At 45.0% G+C, this 18,208-nt stretch overlaps 1 protein-coding gene across 2 annotated transcripts in view; it reads right to left on the reverse strand.

Moving 5' to 3' along the window:
• Positions 1 to 289: 289 nt before the first annotated feature.
• Positions 290 to 18,208, reverse strand: part of RTN1 (reticulon 1) — a 118,447-nt gene continuing 100,528 nt past the window's right edge. The window contains exons 1-7 of one of the 2 annotated variants that reach the window (XM_009648908.2): positions 16,292 to 16,352; positions 4,666 to 4,873; positions 3,392 to 3,530; positions 2,423 to 2,492; positions 1,989 to 2,035; positions 1,840 to 1,898; positions 290 to 332 (exon numbers count right to left, since the gene is read on the reverse strand). In XM_009648908.2, the coding sequence (XP_009647203.1) occupies positions 290 to 332; positions 1,840 to 1,898; positions 1,989 to 2,035; positions 2,423 to 2,492; positions 3,392 to 3,530; positions 4,666 to 4,873; positions 16,292 to 16,352 (627 nt within the window). Of the gene's footprint in view, positions 333 to 1,839; positions 1,899 to 1,988; positions 2,036 to 2,422; positions 2,493 to 3,391; positions 3,531 to 4,665; positions 4,874 to 16,291; positions 16,353 to 18,208 lie in introns of those variants that run through there. The other variant, XM_009648907.2, reaches the window with a different exon arrangement.

The following is an 18,208-nucleotide window of genomic DNA, read 5'->3' on the forward strand; positions in this document are numbered from 1 at the left end:
CAATATTATTTAGGCTCTCACCATCATGCACTTTATAAGCAACACAAAAAACCACATCTAGTACACTTTTCTCTTTACTATACTTTAGTGCTTGACACAAGTGATTGCAAATATTCTAAGTGCAGAAGCAGCAGGGGAAAAGCACTGCTTCCGAGTTTTATGTTTCTAAGATTATGGTGTCGAGAAAAAAAAGAACAATAAATTTGCAGTAAAGTGTAAGAACAGAGCTGTTTCACTCCAGATTCCCCTGTTGTTCACTACTGTAGGCGATGAGTTCTTGATGTCTGCTTTACTCTGCCTTTCTCTTAGCACCTGGGATTTTAGCTTGAATCCTAGAAATAAAGAAGAAAAAAAAAAAGGAGGATTATATGATCAGGCAGCTATTCCATTCCAGTGGATCCCCACTTGGAGTCTCATCTAGGGGTGATCTCTTTAGCCTGCATTCCGTGTGTTGTCGCAACAGGTGGAACAGAGTCTAATAAGGAAATGGGGTGATGCTCATCTATGTGTTCTTACCGGCCTCTCATTGTAAATGGCCCAGGTTTTGGTGGTTTGTGTAACCACGGGATATGCTCAGTGATATTCTCCCCCCTTCATTATTCTACCATGGTCTATTTTCTGCTGGAAGCCAGGAATGAAGTTTAAACAAAGTATTTTCACTACAGACCTTTAGCCATGCCCAAGGCTGAAACCTTTTCATGGAAAAGTTGGCTGGAAAGGACCCCTGGCAGTCTTTGAAACATCTTCCTACGTGAGGCAGGACTATCCCCAATGCTAAATCAGGTTGGCCACAGCTTGCCTTGCTGCACATTGAAAACCTCCAAAGGAGAAGGTTCTGGCACCTCCTTGTGTAGCCTGCTCCAGTGCTGTCCTAATCTCCTAATGAAAAAGTTTCTCCTCACGTCCAACATCAACCTCCTAAGCTGGATTTATCTTGTTGCTCCTTGTTATAACATCTGCCACTACTGAGATGAGTTTGGCTCTGTCATCTTGTAACTTCCCATCAAGTGCTTACCGGCTGCTATGAAATCACACCTTAGCTCCCTCCTTGCCAGGCTAAACAAGCCCAGCTTCCTCAGCACCTCCTTGTGGGTCACTTGCTCCCTGTACCACACCACATTGTACCCTTCCACTGGATACCTGTTATTCAGCCAACTTTTGCAAAGCCATGGATACAAACTGTTGAGGTGTATGGATCTACCTTCCAGTCCAGCCATTCTGCTTCATTAATTCTGAAGGGTCAAGAACTATACTTAGATCCCCACTGTGCCCTTAGGGATCCCACAAAGGCTTTTGATACAGGCAGCGCAGTAGGAACTAGAGAAGACTGCATCAAAAATTTCATCCAGGTCTTCTGTCTGTTCCACAGTGGTTTGAAACACTCAAAATCATGGTGCTTCCAGGTATTTTCTTTCTGTAACAGGGTGGTGTTCTAATTCCCACTTTGTTCATGAACAGTATTATTAACTCTAAAGGACAGGGTCCCTGAATGCAGAAACCCAGGCTTGGGGTGGTCAGTGGGGAAGGAAGTTAATGCATTCCTTCTGGCTTGTCTTGGCCAGGTAAAAGTATGGACATCAGGCTCTGCTTGGACCGCTCTGTCCACAACTTCCCCAAATGGCAGGAGAGGGGAAGAGAAGGGTGTAGGGTCACAGCTCTGCCTCAGTCTACACTCAGCTGAGAAGGCCTATGCTCCTCCAGGGATCTGCCCTCCTGCAGGAGCTGGGGAGGACATCATTCACAGGGCACGTTGTCCCCAGGACCACCCAGCTCTTAGCCACCCCCAGTGCACCGCAACCTCCCAGCAAGACTTCTGGTCAAGTCTGCTGCTGAACTCACTTTGCCACAACAGTGTTTATGTGGGTCCGCACCAGTCCCAAGTATTGATCAATCTGTGCCTGCAAAGAGCAAAAGGAGACCGAGTCAATCAGGCATCAACAAGGCAGAACCACCCGGACACCTGAATGACACCCTGCGGACAGACTTACCTGGTACTTGTCATATACAACGGGGAGAGTAAACATAGACACCACAGCTGAGGAGAAAAAGAGCACACTGTTATATTCCTGCCGATCAGATTCCTCCAGAGAAAAGACCTACTTCAAGCAGTGACAAACACGTAGCATGCCACTTGGTCAGCTGATCCACCAGGGATCTTTGTATTAAAAATGAACTTTGCTCAAATCTCCCAGATATGGTATTTTCCCATTGCTCTGGCACTAGTAGCTGCAAAACCATAAAACACAAATTAGTTCTAGCAGGAGGCACAATGTAATGGGAATAATGAATATTTACTGGAAAGGGAAATCAAAGTTGATGGTTTAACTACGGGGAAGGCACGAGGATAGGCTGTTTTGTCTAAGTAGAAATCACAAGGGAGTTAAAGTTAAAAATAGATTTTAAAAGAAATGTTGATTTTTACCCATTATCAGAAGAGTCAAGCCATTGAAGAGGGCTCCCACGTAAGTCAGCAGCCACATTAGTACTGCAAACTAAATTAAAGATGGATCATTACATCACCTCCAGTGTCAGCATAAGAAGAAATTAGTTCATTTAACCAGCTACATAATGGCACATTAGCCTTTTTTAATGTGTAAGGGGACTTGGTAAGTAAGGCACATTAGGAACTAGGTACTTTTTCTGAGTGTATAAACCCCATTCTCTGTTCTGCTCTTCATTGCTTCTCACCCTCTTAGCTGAGCTTTCATGTATATTTAGGGCTTAATTGCATACATTTAGGACTCTGCACTGAGCATGGCATAGGCAGATTTCTGCATCCAATTTTGATGACAGCAGGGATCATCCCACACAGGTTAATCACAGCCCCACAGTGACTGAAGACTCTTGAGGCTGGGAGGTGGGTACGTTTTTCTAAAAGTCTTTAGTATTTAGGAGCCTAAACCATGTCTGCTTTCTTAATGATCTTCCCTTTACTCTGAAGAACACCTACTCGGGTGTAAGACTGAAAATAAATATAAGACTGAAAAAAAATTATCTCAGCAAGGAGGGAAAGAAGACCTTCCTCCATAGCAAGAAATGCCACCATTAGAGGAAATGCAGATTAGCAGAGGTATTAGAGGGGAACACACCATTTTGTGGCAAAAAGTCATAGAACGCATAATGCAAAGATGCTTCTAGAACTGCAGTGGAGCTGAGCTGGTCCTGCAACTTTTATAACTCCTGTATTATGGATCAATAAATTCAAATGCAGATTGCCAAGCCTCTAAACTGCTGGAAGCAAGCAGTTTGGAAATCAAAAAGGAGAGTGACTTTTATATTTGGAGCTACACAAAACTAGGTTTTATGGTGACACTGTCAACACGGGAAGCGGCACTTTGAAATGTAGATTGATCCTCTAGAGAGGGGTTAAAAATATTTAAAGCAATCCTACTTTTAAAGAATCCACGAGGTCCTGAACGAGAAAGAGTCTCCTCAGCTCTTTGACTGTGCTGTTGACGTATAGCTGGAGACAGTCTGTGTATTTCTGAATCTGGTCCTGTGAAAGATTCATTTCCATCTCCAAGTAGGCTCTGCCAGAAACACGGGTCCAGTTACAAACTCAGGCAGGTTCACCCGCCGTTCACGCTTGTGCCTGTCTACCCCCTCCCCAGGCCTCATTTCTTCGTGCTGGAGCAACGTGTCCCCCTTCCTGCAGGCACAGAGCCATCGGCACACACTGTCTTCACCTTGCATGACCCATCTCCCCGGGCAATTGCGGGATGCACCAGGGCTGTTTGCCTCTAGCCTTGCCTGCTCCCCACGCAGAGCCTGGTCTTGGTGAGATCTCTCTCTTTACTGCACCTTAAGGGGAATGCAAATCCTTGCTGAGGGGGGTTACCCACATACTTCTGGGCAACACAGCTGCCACAGAAGGGGACATCTCCTCCAGCTGGCAGCTTCTGGAAGAGCAAAAGCTGCTGTCTGGCCATGTCACCTTCGGCAGCGATGCCTCCTCCTCTCTCCTCCATCCCTCTGCCTGCCCTGTGCCTCTCTCAGGGCTATGCCTGTGCCGTGAGTCGCATCTTAGAACTGACCTCAGTGAAATAGAGGGGCAGCACCCCAACGAGGCTTTTTTTCAGTGTGTGTATTTGCAAATCAGAAGGGTTCCATGGCCTGGTTTACCAACTTGTTGGCACAGCAGAGGAGAAAGGATTGCTGCTCTCCTGGAGCAAACCACCCAGACCCTGCAGAGGGTGGGGAGGGCACCAGCATTGGCACTGGCACCGTCACCAGGGGTAATGGATTGCCACATCACAGCCAAGCAGTGCTGGAGAAAAGATATAAATACTTTCCCTCTATGCCCAATAGAGTGTGCCCAGAAACAGTACTCTGCCTGCTTGCAGAGATACTGTATTATCATTAGCTCTAATGAGACTCTTTTTCTGTTTGCTTACAATTTTCTGGATCTTTTGAATTTCAGGAAAAAAATTCCCACGTCTCAGAGAATGATGGCTTTTTTGTTGTTTTTTTTCCCCCCAGGATCTGAGCCAATACAGCCTTACAGCTCTTGAGACACTGGACAACAGAAAAAATTATTTCCCCTGTTATGAGCAAGAAAAGAATTTTATCCAGTACAAAAGCAGCAGCTAAAGAAACGTGAACTGCCACTGGGAATGGATCCTTTCCAAGATAAACGGCCCCTAGCCATTACTGCAAAGCACTCACTTGAAGGGGTGGCCCTCGTCCGTCTTCTGCACAGCCTGTAGGACTGATTTGTAGATTCTGAAGCTAATGGTGGCCGAGAGGCCGGCGAGGGCCAGATAGGCCACGACGCTGACGACGCTGAACTGGGTCAGGGAGAAGAGCAGCAACAGGAGGCTGCCGAACACAATCCCTGTCTGTTTGATGTCACGCCAGTACAACAGGTCGATAGCTGGGGAGAGAAGACCAACATGTTAAAGGCAGGAGCTGGAAGGGCATTGAGGATGGCCACCATGGCCACTGCGATGCTCAGAGTCCTTGCAGGAGGGTAAAGGGAGGCATGATGCTCCTGCTCACATCAGCATCGCCAGGAACTCCTCAACAGAAGCAGTGAAGTGACTTCAGCAAGGCACTGAGGAAATGACAACTGATGACCTACTTTGAAATCCTTGTATTTCATCTGTCTGTGTCTGGGTTAGATAAGATGGATAAATATCTCCAACCGCAGCACGGTGGGTCTCTTGCAGCAGCAAGGCAAATGCAAGCCGGGGTTTGTGTTGTTGCTAGGGTTGTATGGCAAGTTCCCACCCTAGCTTGCATTTACTTACTCTGGAAACTCTGGATTGTTTTTATGTCACAAGTTCAAATGCCAAATGCTTGATCAAAGCATTTTCAAGTTTGGGTTGTTGAAAAATGAATGAGAAAGTTTGGGGTTAGCCACAATAAACCACTTTCCCATTCAAAGTTTTGACAATATGATTTTGTCACTTCCTGAGTTTTGAGAAAGTTGAAGACTCCTGTTTTTCCCACTGCTTAATAGTTACATGGGTAAGAAACCATTTTTCAGATGGGATCATAAAATACAGAATAAATCCCTTTTGCTGCTGCAAATCCAACCATCTCAGAAACATTAGAAAGAAACTTTCTGCTCGTTAGATAACTTTCCTTGTCTAGATCCATGGGAGGTGTTAGTTAGAACAAAGCTAGTGCAGAAAACCATTTTCAACCAATATATTTTTACATTTGTAAAGGAGTTAATTTTGACTGTGTTTTTCATGCAGTTTGTATGGTTTATTCCAGCCTCTCCAGCAAACAATCTTACTATCAGGAATAGTCACTACAAGAGCAAAATTTTATTAAATGATTGCTGAATATCCAGTCCACAAAGGTGAATTTAATTTCTTTACACAGATAGCCTGTTTCTGAGAGGACTCTTCATCCAGCCAAAGAACATGCCCATGACAATCTAAATAAACAGCTTTAATTGCACACACTGCACAAATCCTCATGAACAGCTTGAACGCACCACCAGCCAAACAGATTTCATAGATGCCACTTGTCAAATCATTCTGAAAAAAGAGTAAATTCAGGAAAACTGCAATCTGTCAAAAAAATTTTCACAAATACAAAAAGCAACAAAATTAATCCAGCTTAGTCGTTCTTATCATCCCGTCTCCAAAACTTGTGAGTCACCGTGGCACGTTTGCCTTGAGTCAATGAGCTATATTACTCATTACTATTACACATATTAGCATTGCTTTTCAAAGTGATGGGCTTGAATGCAAAAATTGCTATTGTGTGACTGAGCTCTTGTCATGCAGCATTCACATCCTACTGTATTCTCCATCAATATACACAATATAATAACTCTTTCATATTTTTCAAGTGTCAGTGTTCAGCACTGGACCTGTGATCATGAGCACGCATGAACAGATCTATGGACTGCAGGGAAGCCAAGGGATGGGGATCTTGGTGGTCCTGGGAGCTGAATTTGCAAAGCAGGGACCAGGCCAGAGCCTTTCCAGATATATGCCCAGGTCTCCTTCCTCTAGAAACCCAGAGGCAGGGACTAGGGAATGCTTGAAAATGCAGTTACAACATAGTCAGAGCATGCACGTATGCAGGGAGTTTAGCAGCAGACCCAGCTGTATTGATGCGGGCAGCTGGAGCTCCACCAATTGCTCACAGTTTTGAGGTGCTGGAGTATGTGGCTTGCAAACCACCCTTACAAAATGCCATCCAGAACACAAGCGTGCAGTTTTTATCATTTTTCATACTCTTTTTCAGTCAAGGCGTCGCAAAATTCTGCAGCACAGCAACTGGTGTGCTTTTCACCAGCAAGTGTTTGGACAGGAGGTATTCACAGCCTGAACATTTTTATGCTTAAAAATTCCTCTGTCAAAGGACAGTATTGGAAATCTATGCAAATCTCACTTTTTGAGATAGATACTTAAATTTTCAATCACACAATACCTTCCCGTTAAATGAAACGAGCACAGGTGAGCTAGCTCAGGATGCTGTAGGTGGAACATCATCTGCTGAGGAAAGGAAAAGGCCACACACCAGGGGAAAACACTACCTGGGACGTAGGCAATGGACAGGCAAACGAATGAGAGCTGAGCCAAAAAATGCAAAAGCCCACTTCAGTCAATGCCCCCCTGAGTTAATGCCAATTCATGATAAGACCCCAAACGAGCAACTAAGCCTTCTTTCTCTTTCTAGGATCTTCTGCCTCATACTCCTGCAGACTGGAAGTGGGCCGCATTCTCACGCAGAGAGATGCCAAACTGCATTTTCTCATTCCCCTCAACAAGGAAGATGCTGAATGACTCAAGACAGACTTGATCAGGTGTATGCATATCCTGAAACCTGCCCCCTTCTGCCGTGAAACCATCGGGATATTTAATAAGCTGTATCAGGTAAGGAAAGGCTTGCCACAACTCCGAGCGAGATGGACTGCGGCCAAATGACACAGTTCTGGGTATACGTGCACGCACGAGAGAGGAGAGAAAAGGCAGCTGGCCTCTTTCGCCAGCCAAATGAGACTTGGGAGAGAGGGATCCTGTGTCTTTTAGACCTGAGGCAAATATTCCCATGTGCATAGAAAAAATATGTGCCAACTGCTGGGTGGAAAATCTCAGCACAGAGGGAGATATGAGTTGAATGATTTTTACATGGCTGTCCCAGTGCACAGGTACAGCCTGGGGACGCACGCAACCCCCTACCCACAGCCTGCAGTAGCTCATTTAGGATTTTCAAGGGCAGGAACCAAATCCACCTTCTCCTCGTCTCCCTCGCAGGGATGGGGAGCTGTGGCACTGCTGCTGTGCCCAGACATTCAGGTGGGATTTGCCACTACCACAGCCATTCCTCCTCCTCTCCTTTAGGGAGAAGGAGGGGAGCCAGACCGCCTTGCAAAAAGGGGTGCAGGAGGGAGGTGAACTTCACGGCTCCTTGGGCAGGGAAGGGGAAGAAGTTCAGTGCTGGAAATCAGTGGAGACTTGTAGGGTCCAGCCATGGTCCGTGGGCTTCCCTGGAGAAAGCACTTTTTTTTTGCCACAGGCCTCAGAGATTTGAGCTGTATCAGTTCCCCTGGAATTTAAGTGCTGCTGAAAACACCTGAGCTACATGTCAGAGCCATGTTTGCTTCTTCAGTTACAGCTTCATTCATTTCAAAGGCTTTTTACATTATTTTTGTCCTACATTTCCTTACATAAACAAATCTCCCTTCAAAGTGGTCAGAGGCACACCTGGTGCAGAATCCCCTAGCTGGGATCCTTTGCCTGGCTTCCTCAGGGTGCCATTTTCTCCTGTAACCATTCATACCAGAGCAAAAGTACCTGTCACATCAGTGTCTGGCATTGCAAATAGATACCAAGGGGCAAAGCCATGAGAAATCTGCTCCTTCACCACAAGCTGAACCCAGGACTGTGTGCATCAACCCCCTCCATACCCTTTTTTTATTCTGAACAGGAATGAAAAAGAAAGATAAGGTTGTCCACTGAATTTATAAGTCTGCTTTGAGTATCATTTCATCCTATATTCATATAAAACTGATTAAGCAAACAGCTCCCTCAAACACTTGCTGACCCCATGGGTTTACTGCCCTTCAACAGGTCACAAAATATAGATGGTGGCCTGAGTCTTTGATGAAGTGTAGCTGCCTGTTCATGCCTGCACCCCTTCCTTCCTATGCCAAAGAGACAACTGCCCAGGGTCAGACCAGCCTCCCCAGCACATGGGGATGCAGTGAGTATGAGGGTGGCGGGACCGGGAGCTGAGCTGGAGCTGCACACCTCCGCACACACATCTCTCTGCAAAGCCACTTGCCAGCATGCGCTGGCCCCACGCTCATCCAGGCTGAGACAGGCTTCAAGTCTGGCTCTTAGGTGGGTACAGTGTTCCCCAGATAAATTAGAGGACTGGGGATCCCTCAGAGCATGAGTTAATGACATAATAATTAAATGCTTTGGTCAATCCTTAGTGAAAAAATGTCCCAAAGGCAAGGAATAAAAGGTCCTAGTGTAGTCAAGGGTCCTGCAAGTGCTAGGTGTGTTGCAGAGAGCGTGTGTCCATGGGGGTGTGTGTGTGTGTGCACGGCACAGCCCAGACCTGACTACAATGGCACGATTCTGAGCAACGCATGCTGAATATGCATGAAGCAGGAGGCTGGTGCCACGTGAGCCTGTCAATATGTGATGTGCATACAACTGGACAGTGGGTCAATCTGCCTGGCTGAGCAAGGTACACTTCTGAGAGCCAAAATGCCAACTTCAGACCACCTCAGGTTTGCAGCTAGGATTTGCAAACAGGGATTTGGAAGGCAGGCACTGGAATCAGCCTCGGCTTCACTGAGTTTGGGTTCCTTCTGTTTTGAAAATCCCAACTGTAAAATCCTGGCCATGCCCATTAACATGCAGAAGCTGTTCAGCTGTAGCTTTCTGTGGTCTCCCTTTAGCCTCCTGGAAGGAGGGAAGCAGTGACAGAAAGGACTCCAGGTTTTGCCAAATTGCCTCAGACTCAAAAGTATTCGTACTTATTAAGGGGGACTCGCCAACCATCTTTAAGACAGAAGTGATGCAGGTCACTGCAATTGCCTTTGAAGAATTTTTCTGGAGAAGTATGTCTGATGAGCTATGCATCTGAAAGTATCACCTGCCTGTGCTTTTTAACTGACAGCAGAACTTGTAAAATGTTACTCAAGTAGCCTTCTATTTGAAAGAAAAAGCTTTCAAGGGTGCCAAATCAGTGTCTCAGCTATACTTTATGGTATCATTTCATCTCATTAAACAACTGTGAGTCCTCCATTTGCAGCCAACCCCCAGACAAAGGATGGACAAAGGTAAACTCTATGATACAAGCAACAACTTGTTAATATGAGCAGCTGGTAAATACCCATGTTTGCGAGGCGAGCTGAAAGTAACCTCACAAATATAAGTAACAGCAGCAGTGTGCAATGCTTGTGCCAGCAAGGAACTGCTCCCGAGTACAGAGCCTTGAAAGCTCTCCCAGCTCTCATCATGGCTTTCAGCAGAAAACGTTTCTGCTCCTCAATATTTGGCATCAAAAAAGCCAGAAGACAGACCTGGGGGCTGGAAAGGGCAGTGCTAGAGGCAAAGAGTGAATGACTTGTGACGGCCAAGGTGGACTAAGTAGTGATGCTCCTGAATCCATTCTCCTCGGGACCTGGTGGAAATGTGAGGACTGGGTGCTGGTGGTTTACGTGGTCCCCAGAAGCACCATGGTGTAGGGCAGCTGCAGACCAAAGCTCCTGAGCAGAGATCCCAGAGGGAGAATAGAGGATCCAAACCAACTGGTAGCTAAAATGTCCTCCCACCTTCAGACTCCTGAGTTGTTCTGTTTTTTAAAAATATTTTTGTAAGAGAAACAGGGATCTTTCCATTCCATGTCTCAAAGAAAGCATTTTAAGATGAAAATTAATGAAGATCAACTGAGCACAGACTGGACAATTCACATCTTCCACAGCTTCTCCCTCCCTTCCACTGCAAACCTCTGTTCTCTCCTTCTGACTTTGCAAGTTTTTCCTCTACTGCAATAAGCGTATGAAAAATGAACATGCATCAAGCAGCATTTACATGGAAGTTAGTATAGAAAATGTGTGCAAACCTCTTGTATCCAGGCTTCAAATGAGGCCCATGGGCCTTGACGATCGAATAAAAGGTTATATGCTCTTCAGCATACTAATAATACCCTTGGATGTGATCAAGCTGCCCTCCCCACAGTGGAGGTCCCATTGAGCCTCCTTAGGAGGTAAAATCAATGGGTTGTACAGCTTCATTCCCTACGTAATATTAGTATTAATGAGAAGTGAGAAAAACCTGTCCACACACAGCCTTTAATTCTGTATACAGTGTAATACTATGACTCCGTAAATATAAATGACTTCATAAGTAATTTATCAGACCTACTGGCAGTGAAAAGATCGAGAAACCTAATTTAAGAAGGGCAATCTCATTTATAGAATTGTTGTAACAACATTTGACAACAAATTCAACAAAGCTGTAAGTCTTTGAATAGAAGTAAATATTGTTCTCACTCAAATTCCAGTTTGCAACTTTAACCAGAGGCTGCAGGACCAGGCTTTCCCTCTTCTCTCCAGTGAAGGATTCAATGTGGCCATCACTCCCTTCCCCACAACAGATCTGATTGAAATGTAATACAGATGGATACACCATTTAATGAGCAGTCTGGTGTCTTCAGGAGACTGCTGTGATTAACTGCAGAGCCAAGACAGAATATCTGTGCTGTTCAGTGAGGCATCTCTCCTTATCCTTTATCTCCAGCCTTGAGGCATATCTCCATACTTCTACATCTTGTACACACTTTGTCCGTTAACTTCCTGTCCTCAGTTCAGTTTTATATCTTTATCATTCACCTGCCCCAAGACTCAACTTGAAAGTTCAGACCTTCTTGGTCGCTAACTCTGATGAGAGGAGACCTGGAGCAGGAATAGGACCAGGGGAAAGGAAAATCTTGATATAGGATGCCCAGCACATTGTATCCCACTCCATCTGCAAGATCAAGATGTGAGCAAAAAAGTATTGATTGATTGCCTTATGTGGGGCACCAGAGTGGGCTTGGGTAGACAGAAGAGAATTGGCAATAAAAAATCAGCCCTACAACCATGTCCCACACAAGTCTATTGTAGTATTATTTAGCATTGTTGTTGTTGTTGTCGTCATCGTTGTTGTTGTTATTATTATTGTCGTTATTGTCGTTACATTTTCACATGAGAAGTGCCTGAAGAGCAGGATTTAACATGGTGGCAGGAGAAAGCCTCCTCCACACACCTCCTGCTCATGAAACCATATCGCTATCTGCCTGGCCACTTTCTATGGAGGATGTTATTGCTCTCACCTACAGTGAGCAGAAACCAAGGAGACCAAGCAGAGTCCCTGAATGCACATAATGCTACAGAAATGTTAAGATTTTCCTGAGATGCTCCTGGACCAAAACAACAGAGCTGGGCCCTTCCTAACTCTATCCAAACATTTGAAAACCCACAGATTTTCAAAATGAATGGCTCAGACCTATGTTATTTGTGAAAATTAAATATGATGTGGAGAAAGTATCCCTTCTGATATCAAAAAAACCTCACCAAAACTCACTTCCCTGAGACCTAATGAAAGCAAAAGCAGCCCTCCAGTGTTGCCTTCAGCTAATGCCCCATCATCACCCTTTTGCTAGACTTTCTCCTCAGGGAATACCTTAAAATATTCTTACTTTGGGGGAATTTTCTCCCTGTTTTGGTAATGAAGGAATATTATCCATCTATTCTTAAAAGAAAAGGAAAAAAATACATTCAGACATGGCACAGCAGGTGTGCAGAGCACATTTTGGCAGAGCTATTGAAAGCTCACTGATTTTTTGATGCCACCTAGGTAAAGGTGTTTGTTGGGATGGTTGCCAGTTGAACAGTGTGAAGCTCATCTAAGTTTCTTTAACTTTAAGCTCATGATCTTGCAGTCACATTGCCATCAACAGGAACGTGCTTCAGGAAGGATTAATACAATTTCTGCAGCAGCGACAAAAAAATGAAAGCAAATCTGAAAGTGGAAAAAAATCTTGGCAAATTTCATTCTAATTTCACAGGAAATCAGCTGTGAAATTAGGAAGTCCATTCCTTATAAGTTAGTGTAGTTTTGTGAAACTATTAGCTAAATTGGTTACATCAGATGATGACTTGGTTCTAAGTTTTTAGCCCTACCAAGGTCCAACATAAGAACCCACTACCGGGACAGATTTTTAGCTGCTGAAAAGAGAGAGAGCTCATTTGAGCAAGACAAGTGGATCCCAACTGAGAGTTCACCCCACAATATTTTCAGGAAAGCACTGAAGGTGCCAACTGGCTGAGGTTATATGCTCATGACAGTAGCTGTAATTAGAGAGACTTCAGAACTGTCAATAAGATTATAGATTAATAGCATGCATCCATATTATTGCCATTGAACTTCTTTATCAGTCTTAAAGTGGGGAACATTGCTATGAATAGTTGGTGCAGCTCCTCAGCACCCTTTGGAAACCAATTGATACATCAATCAAGCAAGGAATCTGGTTCTCTGGAAACAGCTGCCAAGAAAATGCTGCTCAATAACTCCAGTCCCAGTGGAGTTGTGTCAGCTAGATGGATTTGATGAAGTCTGCAGTCCTTTTGCACATTAAGTTATAATTATAATGTAGATAATATTTAGGATCATCTGTATGAACAGTTCACAGGCCCTTTTCTCTGGATCTTTCAGATTTTCTTAGTTAATAAGTCTTGCAGGAGGTTGAAGCTGCAGGAACAAGCATGTCACTTTTGACCACCCAAGAGCTGGCACATAGAAGAAATAGTGGAAGAGGGAATACTTATGGGGACCAGTGTACTGAAATCAAATAGATCCACCAAGCTGGGATGTAAAGACCTTCCTAATCCAGAGAAACCTCTCCAGCAAGGCGTGGGGATGAGTCCTGCCAAGCTGGGCCGAGTCCCTGGGGAAGGCACAGAGACCTGCTCCACCACCTGAACCTGGAGGCACACCTCATCCCGCAGCTCCCCTCTGGGAACTGCTCACTGCGATGCATCACATGGCTGGCACTGGCCATACGTTGTTACACGAAGGCCCACACCAACCAGCGTGCCCAGTTGGAGATGTTTCTCCACACGCTCATGCATTATGCATGGCTCCATCCCAGCCTACTTCAAATGCATCACCCTCCAGTGTGAAAGATGACTTGAGTGTGGAAGTTGGCTGCAGTTCTCCAAAGCCACCTATGATAATATTTTGAATGAAGCATATGCCCAGCAGGGGCGAATTACTCTCCCGCTCCCCCGAGGGGCTGTTTCATGATCTACCATTGACATAATCATGCTATACCTGCAGGATGGATAGGTAAAACACACCGTAATACATCTAAGTGGATGTATCAGCATCAGTTGCTTCATCGCAAGGAATGTAACAGTATGTAGATTTAGTGGGGCAAAGCCAAAGCTTCACCAAGCGTCCCTGCAGCTTCTCAAGATCACCACCCAATTTTACACCAATTTTAAGTACTATAAGGGCAAATCAACGATACAGCTAGTTGCAGGCTTGACTGTTTATTGATTAAAACTTAGGTTAACCTTTACTTTTTTTTTTCCATAATTTCAGTAAAAATATGCTCTGTATTTACTGAGGTTTGTGTCTGCATCTGTTATGTTCACAGGCATATTCCAGAGTTTTCAGAGAGGAGCCATCATTCCATTGATAATGAAGTTGGCAAAATTATACAACTCCAGTTTTGCATGAAACTGGTATTCTGGGCTGAGGCCGAGACTACATGAATAACAAATATTAAAAGAATCAATGAATCAAATCTTTAGTCTTCATTCTTCTGACTTTTAAATTCCTTCTGGTTTATCTGGGACTGATCAAAGAATTTTGCCGACAGAAACAATATTCTATGACCATTTCATGTTTTCTGCAGGATCATTTTTGAATGATAAAGCACCACACAAGAAAAAGGAAAAGATATGCAAATGATGTGGAAGTGAGGCAAGTGATTTATTTTAGCTGCGTTGATTTTTGTCAGACCTGGTTTTTTTATTTCAAATCAGCATGAGACATATTGTGTCATTTAATTTTCAGCAAATCTACCCCTTGGTTTCCAAAAGGAGAGCACAGGAGAGAAAGCCTACTATTATTATTAATTATTATTAATTATTAATTAAACAATAGCAACATGCTCTGTGTTATTTTCCTCTTTTTTAATTTATGAAATAATATTATTTTTTCTGATAAAAAGGAAAAATATTCAGTTTGCCTCCAAATACAGGTGGTTCAGCAATCTGACTCAGCAAATTAACGCTTGTATAAGGATCGGCAAAATATCGAGCCTTTTTGAAACCAAAACAAACAAAATTCCCAAACCTCACCTAACAAGGGAGTTTATCTGCAAAGCTCAGATGAAAAGACCCTGAAGTTTGGTTGTGGCTCTCCCATCCAAGCTTAACAAATCATGCAATCCTATAGAAAATCCCAGCCCTGACTGAGGTATGGAAAGCCCAAGCTGTGGAGGCTGGCATTTAACAGGTGCGTCTGTTTACTTTCCAGCTACTCGTCTTCCCTAAAAAAAACCCTCCTCAGATCATAAATACAATTAGGTGCTGAATTAAGATCACAAAAATATCAAGCTCCCTAGAGACAAGTGTCTGTCTGAAAGATCCCCCCCCCCGCCTTCCCCGCCCCAGAAAATACTTTAGGAAGATTTCCTGGCTTCTGTTACACTGAGCTGCGTTTATGAAACTATGTCTGCAAGCATCCTGAACCCTTTAATGAGATGATGCTAGACCCTGTTGAAAGCATAAACATCACGGGCTGTTTATTCAGAGTAAACATGTGCCTTAAAATTAAAAAATACATTCAGACAAAGCCTGCCCGAAGCAGACAGCAGCCTGCCCGGCAGGATCAGCCGCTAGCTTTTCTCCCTCTAATCTGCCTACCCAGCAGCATCACAGAGACGGTATTTTATCAAAACAAAGGCTGGATGCTGGCTGGGAAGTGTGAAGCCGACTAAAAATGGCTGAAAAGCCGTCCGAGGCGCCCGGGAAGGTAGCCAGCCCCACCCAGCGCAGACACCGACCCGCTTAAAAATAAGCTGAAAATCAGCCCAAAAGGGAGATGCTATTGTTCCTCTCGCTTATTCAGCAGCAAGACACCATTGCAATGTTTCGTCCCCCAACGGCTCAGCGGAGTGCTTGAAAGCACAACGAAGGGATTAAAATTTTTTTTTTTTTTTTTTTTTTAAAGCAATCCTACAGCAAAATACGAAGTGGGTGGCGATGCCGCGGCCGCCTGGGTGCTATCACACTTCTTGCCGAAGCTGCCTTTTCTTTGTGTCGACGCTAGGCTAAGCCCTCGCCATGGGTGTGGCTGTGGGTGGGGGGCACCGAGGCGCCCAACGCCACCGCCCCGAACCCTCGCCAGCCCGAGCCGGCACATATTCACCATCACCCAGCTTCCTAAAGCCCGAAAGGTATGAAATCATGCCAGCGGCAGCCCGACGGAGAGAGTTGGGGATGAGAAATGATACCGCTACCAGCAAGGGCGGATGCTTGGGGAATGAGCTGTTAAGGTGGGAAGGAAGGTCCTGTATCCTGGATGCTTTCAGGATGAGACAGCTGGAGATGGGAGAAATACATTCAAAGAACAGAATTAAGGGCTTCTTATCTTTCTTTCTTAAATTACCCCCAAAGAAAAGCTTCATGGGGAGGGAGGGAAAACAGCATGCAAAGGCCCACAGGTGAACAATGCAAAAATGGATGGATCCTGCCTTTGCCTCCTCTGACATGCAGTCCTTCTAGCATGCAACACTAGAATAGATATAATACCCTGACATTTCCAGTTGCTCCAAAGACAGTCCATCTTGGTGGAATCGGCACTGGCTTGCATCTCGGGAGAGCTGAGGAATTGCCGGTCCTTTCGTCGGAGGCACGGCGTTACCAGTCAGGCATTCCCGAGCATGGGTGGGTTAGCGGGTATCGCTCCCGTCTCCCCGCTCGGCTCCGGACTGATGCTGTAAGCAGCACAGGCGGAGGGGGAGGGCATATTGTACGCGCTGCGGACTCCACTGCAGCAAATCAGCAGTGTGATGTGGTTGCCCTAGGGAGCAGGCTCCTTTGAAAAGGGGATGCAGTCCCCTTTCAAATCAAAAAAAGCTTGCGCTCGGCAGCTTAGCCTTCTAAGCCATCGAAATGGTTAAGGCAACCTGACGGGGAAGAAATAAAAACAAATTGGGTGTGGGTGGAGTGGGGGGGGGGAGGCGGTGAGCAGTGTTTTCTATGTGGCTGTATGGTTGTGACTATTCATGTTCCAGAAATTTCTTGAGAGTGATGAAATCTGGTGTTTTCTTCATTTTTTTGAGAGGGGCACATTTCCCCCTACTCTTCCAGGTTTTGATGCCCCCCTCCCCTCTACCCAGCTGGGTGAGGTCAGGGAGCAGGCAGGAGAAAACCAAGGGCAGGATTGGACCCCAACAAAGCAACCCCCATTCTGCTATTTTCTCAAAACTATTCCAGAAACAGAAGAAAATAGCAGAGTACCCACACCACGGCGGATCACCCTTCTCCCCCTGCAGGCATAAGCACCCACAGGCGCCGGGTGATCCACACGGACCCCCCAGCCCTTCCTGCCAAGCCCTGCTGCACGGGGAGGCTGGGCACTGCAAACTGCACCCAGGTTAGGGTGTGCAGGGTATGAGCACTGCCTCCTCCCGCTGCTCAAAATGCTGCATAAACTGGGATTTGAGGTGCAAAGAGTGCAGGTGTACAGGACAATTTGTGAAAAAGCGTGTGGTCTCACTCGTAACTGTGAGCCCACTAATGGCTGAATTTTAACACCAGCCCCAACACTTCTCCCCTGGGTAAAACACTGCCCTTGCCTCAGTTTCCCCATCACTAAACTACCATAAGTAGCCTCTCAGAGATGTCATAACTAAGCAATGGCCACACAGTACTTGGTAAACACTTGGAAAGAAAATGCTTTACATCCACTCAACCTATTTGCCTTTCAGATTTTGGGGAGTGGGGTGGTTATTAATCACAAAGAAACTCCACAAAAAGTAACCCCATTTCACTGGAGAGTGACAGAGATACAATGCATCGACTTGGTCCAGTCATCATTGGCAGAACAATCCCAGCTGGGGATCTTTCAGCTCTGAGGCTGTATTTAATCTTTTAGATCCTGATAGTTTATGAAATAATTTTACTTTAGCCATGTTATACTGAGTTTAGCTTTTTTATATGGAAACAGTCACCAGCACAGACACAGTGGATCACGTACATGTCAGCATGGGGAACAGAGTTTGAACCTCTCTCCTCTTTTGGCTCCAAAACCAAACAGTCTTTAATGCCTGAGTTAACAGAGATCTCCTCCACCTGGCAGTAGTAGGTCACTTATCCTTCCCTCAGGTAACTCATCTCATAGAAGAAAGCCAAAATTTAAGGAGAGATTCACCACAGTGTGATCTTAACCTTTACCTAGGAAACTCTGCTGGGATTATGGAGGCCAACAGCTATTGTTCATGTCTCAAAGCTGTCTTTGAAATCCCCCAAAAGACTTGCTCTAGGCTTGAATCCAGCATCTTCAGTCACCTAACAGGGAAATAATTAACTAATTGGTGCAGAACTCTCTTCAATTGTCATCACATATAGTAAGATTAAATCCTCTACAAATGATGTTACAAGTCTTTATTTTGCGTTCTTCCTGGCTTTGTTAAAAAAAGGAAGAAACAGGTTGGCAATGGATGA

This window comes from Egretta garzetta, unplaced genomic scaffold (genome assembly GCF_000687185.1).
Source record: "Egretta garzetta isolate BGI_Z169 unplaced genomic scaffold, ASM68718v1 scaffold311, whole genome shotgun sequence".
Classification (NCBI taxonomy): domain Eukaryota; kingdom Metazoa; phylum Chordata; class Aves; order Pelecaniformes; family Ardeidae; genus Egretta; species Egretta garzetta.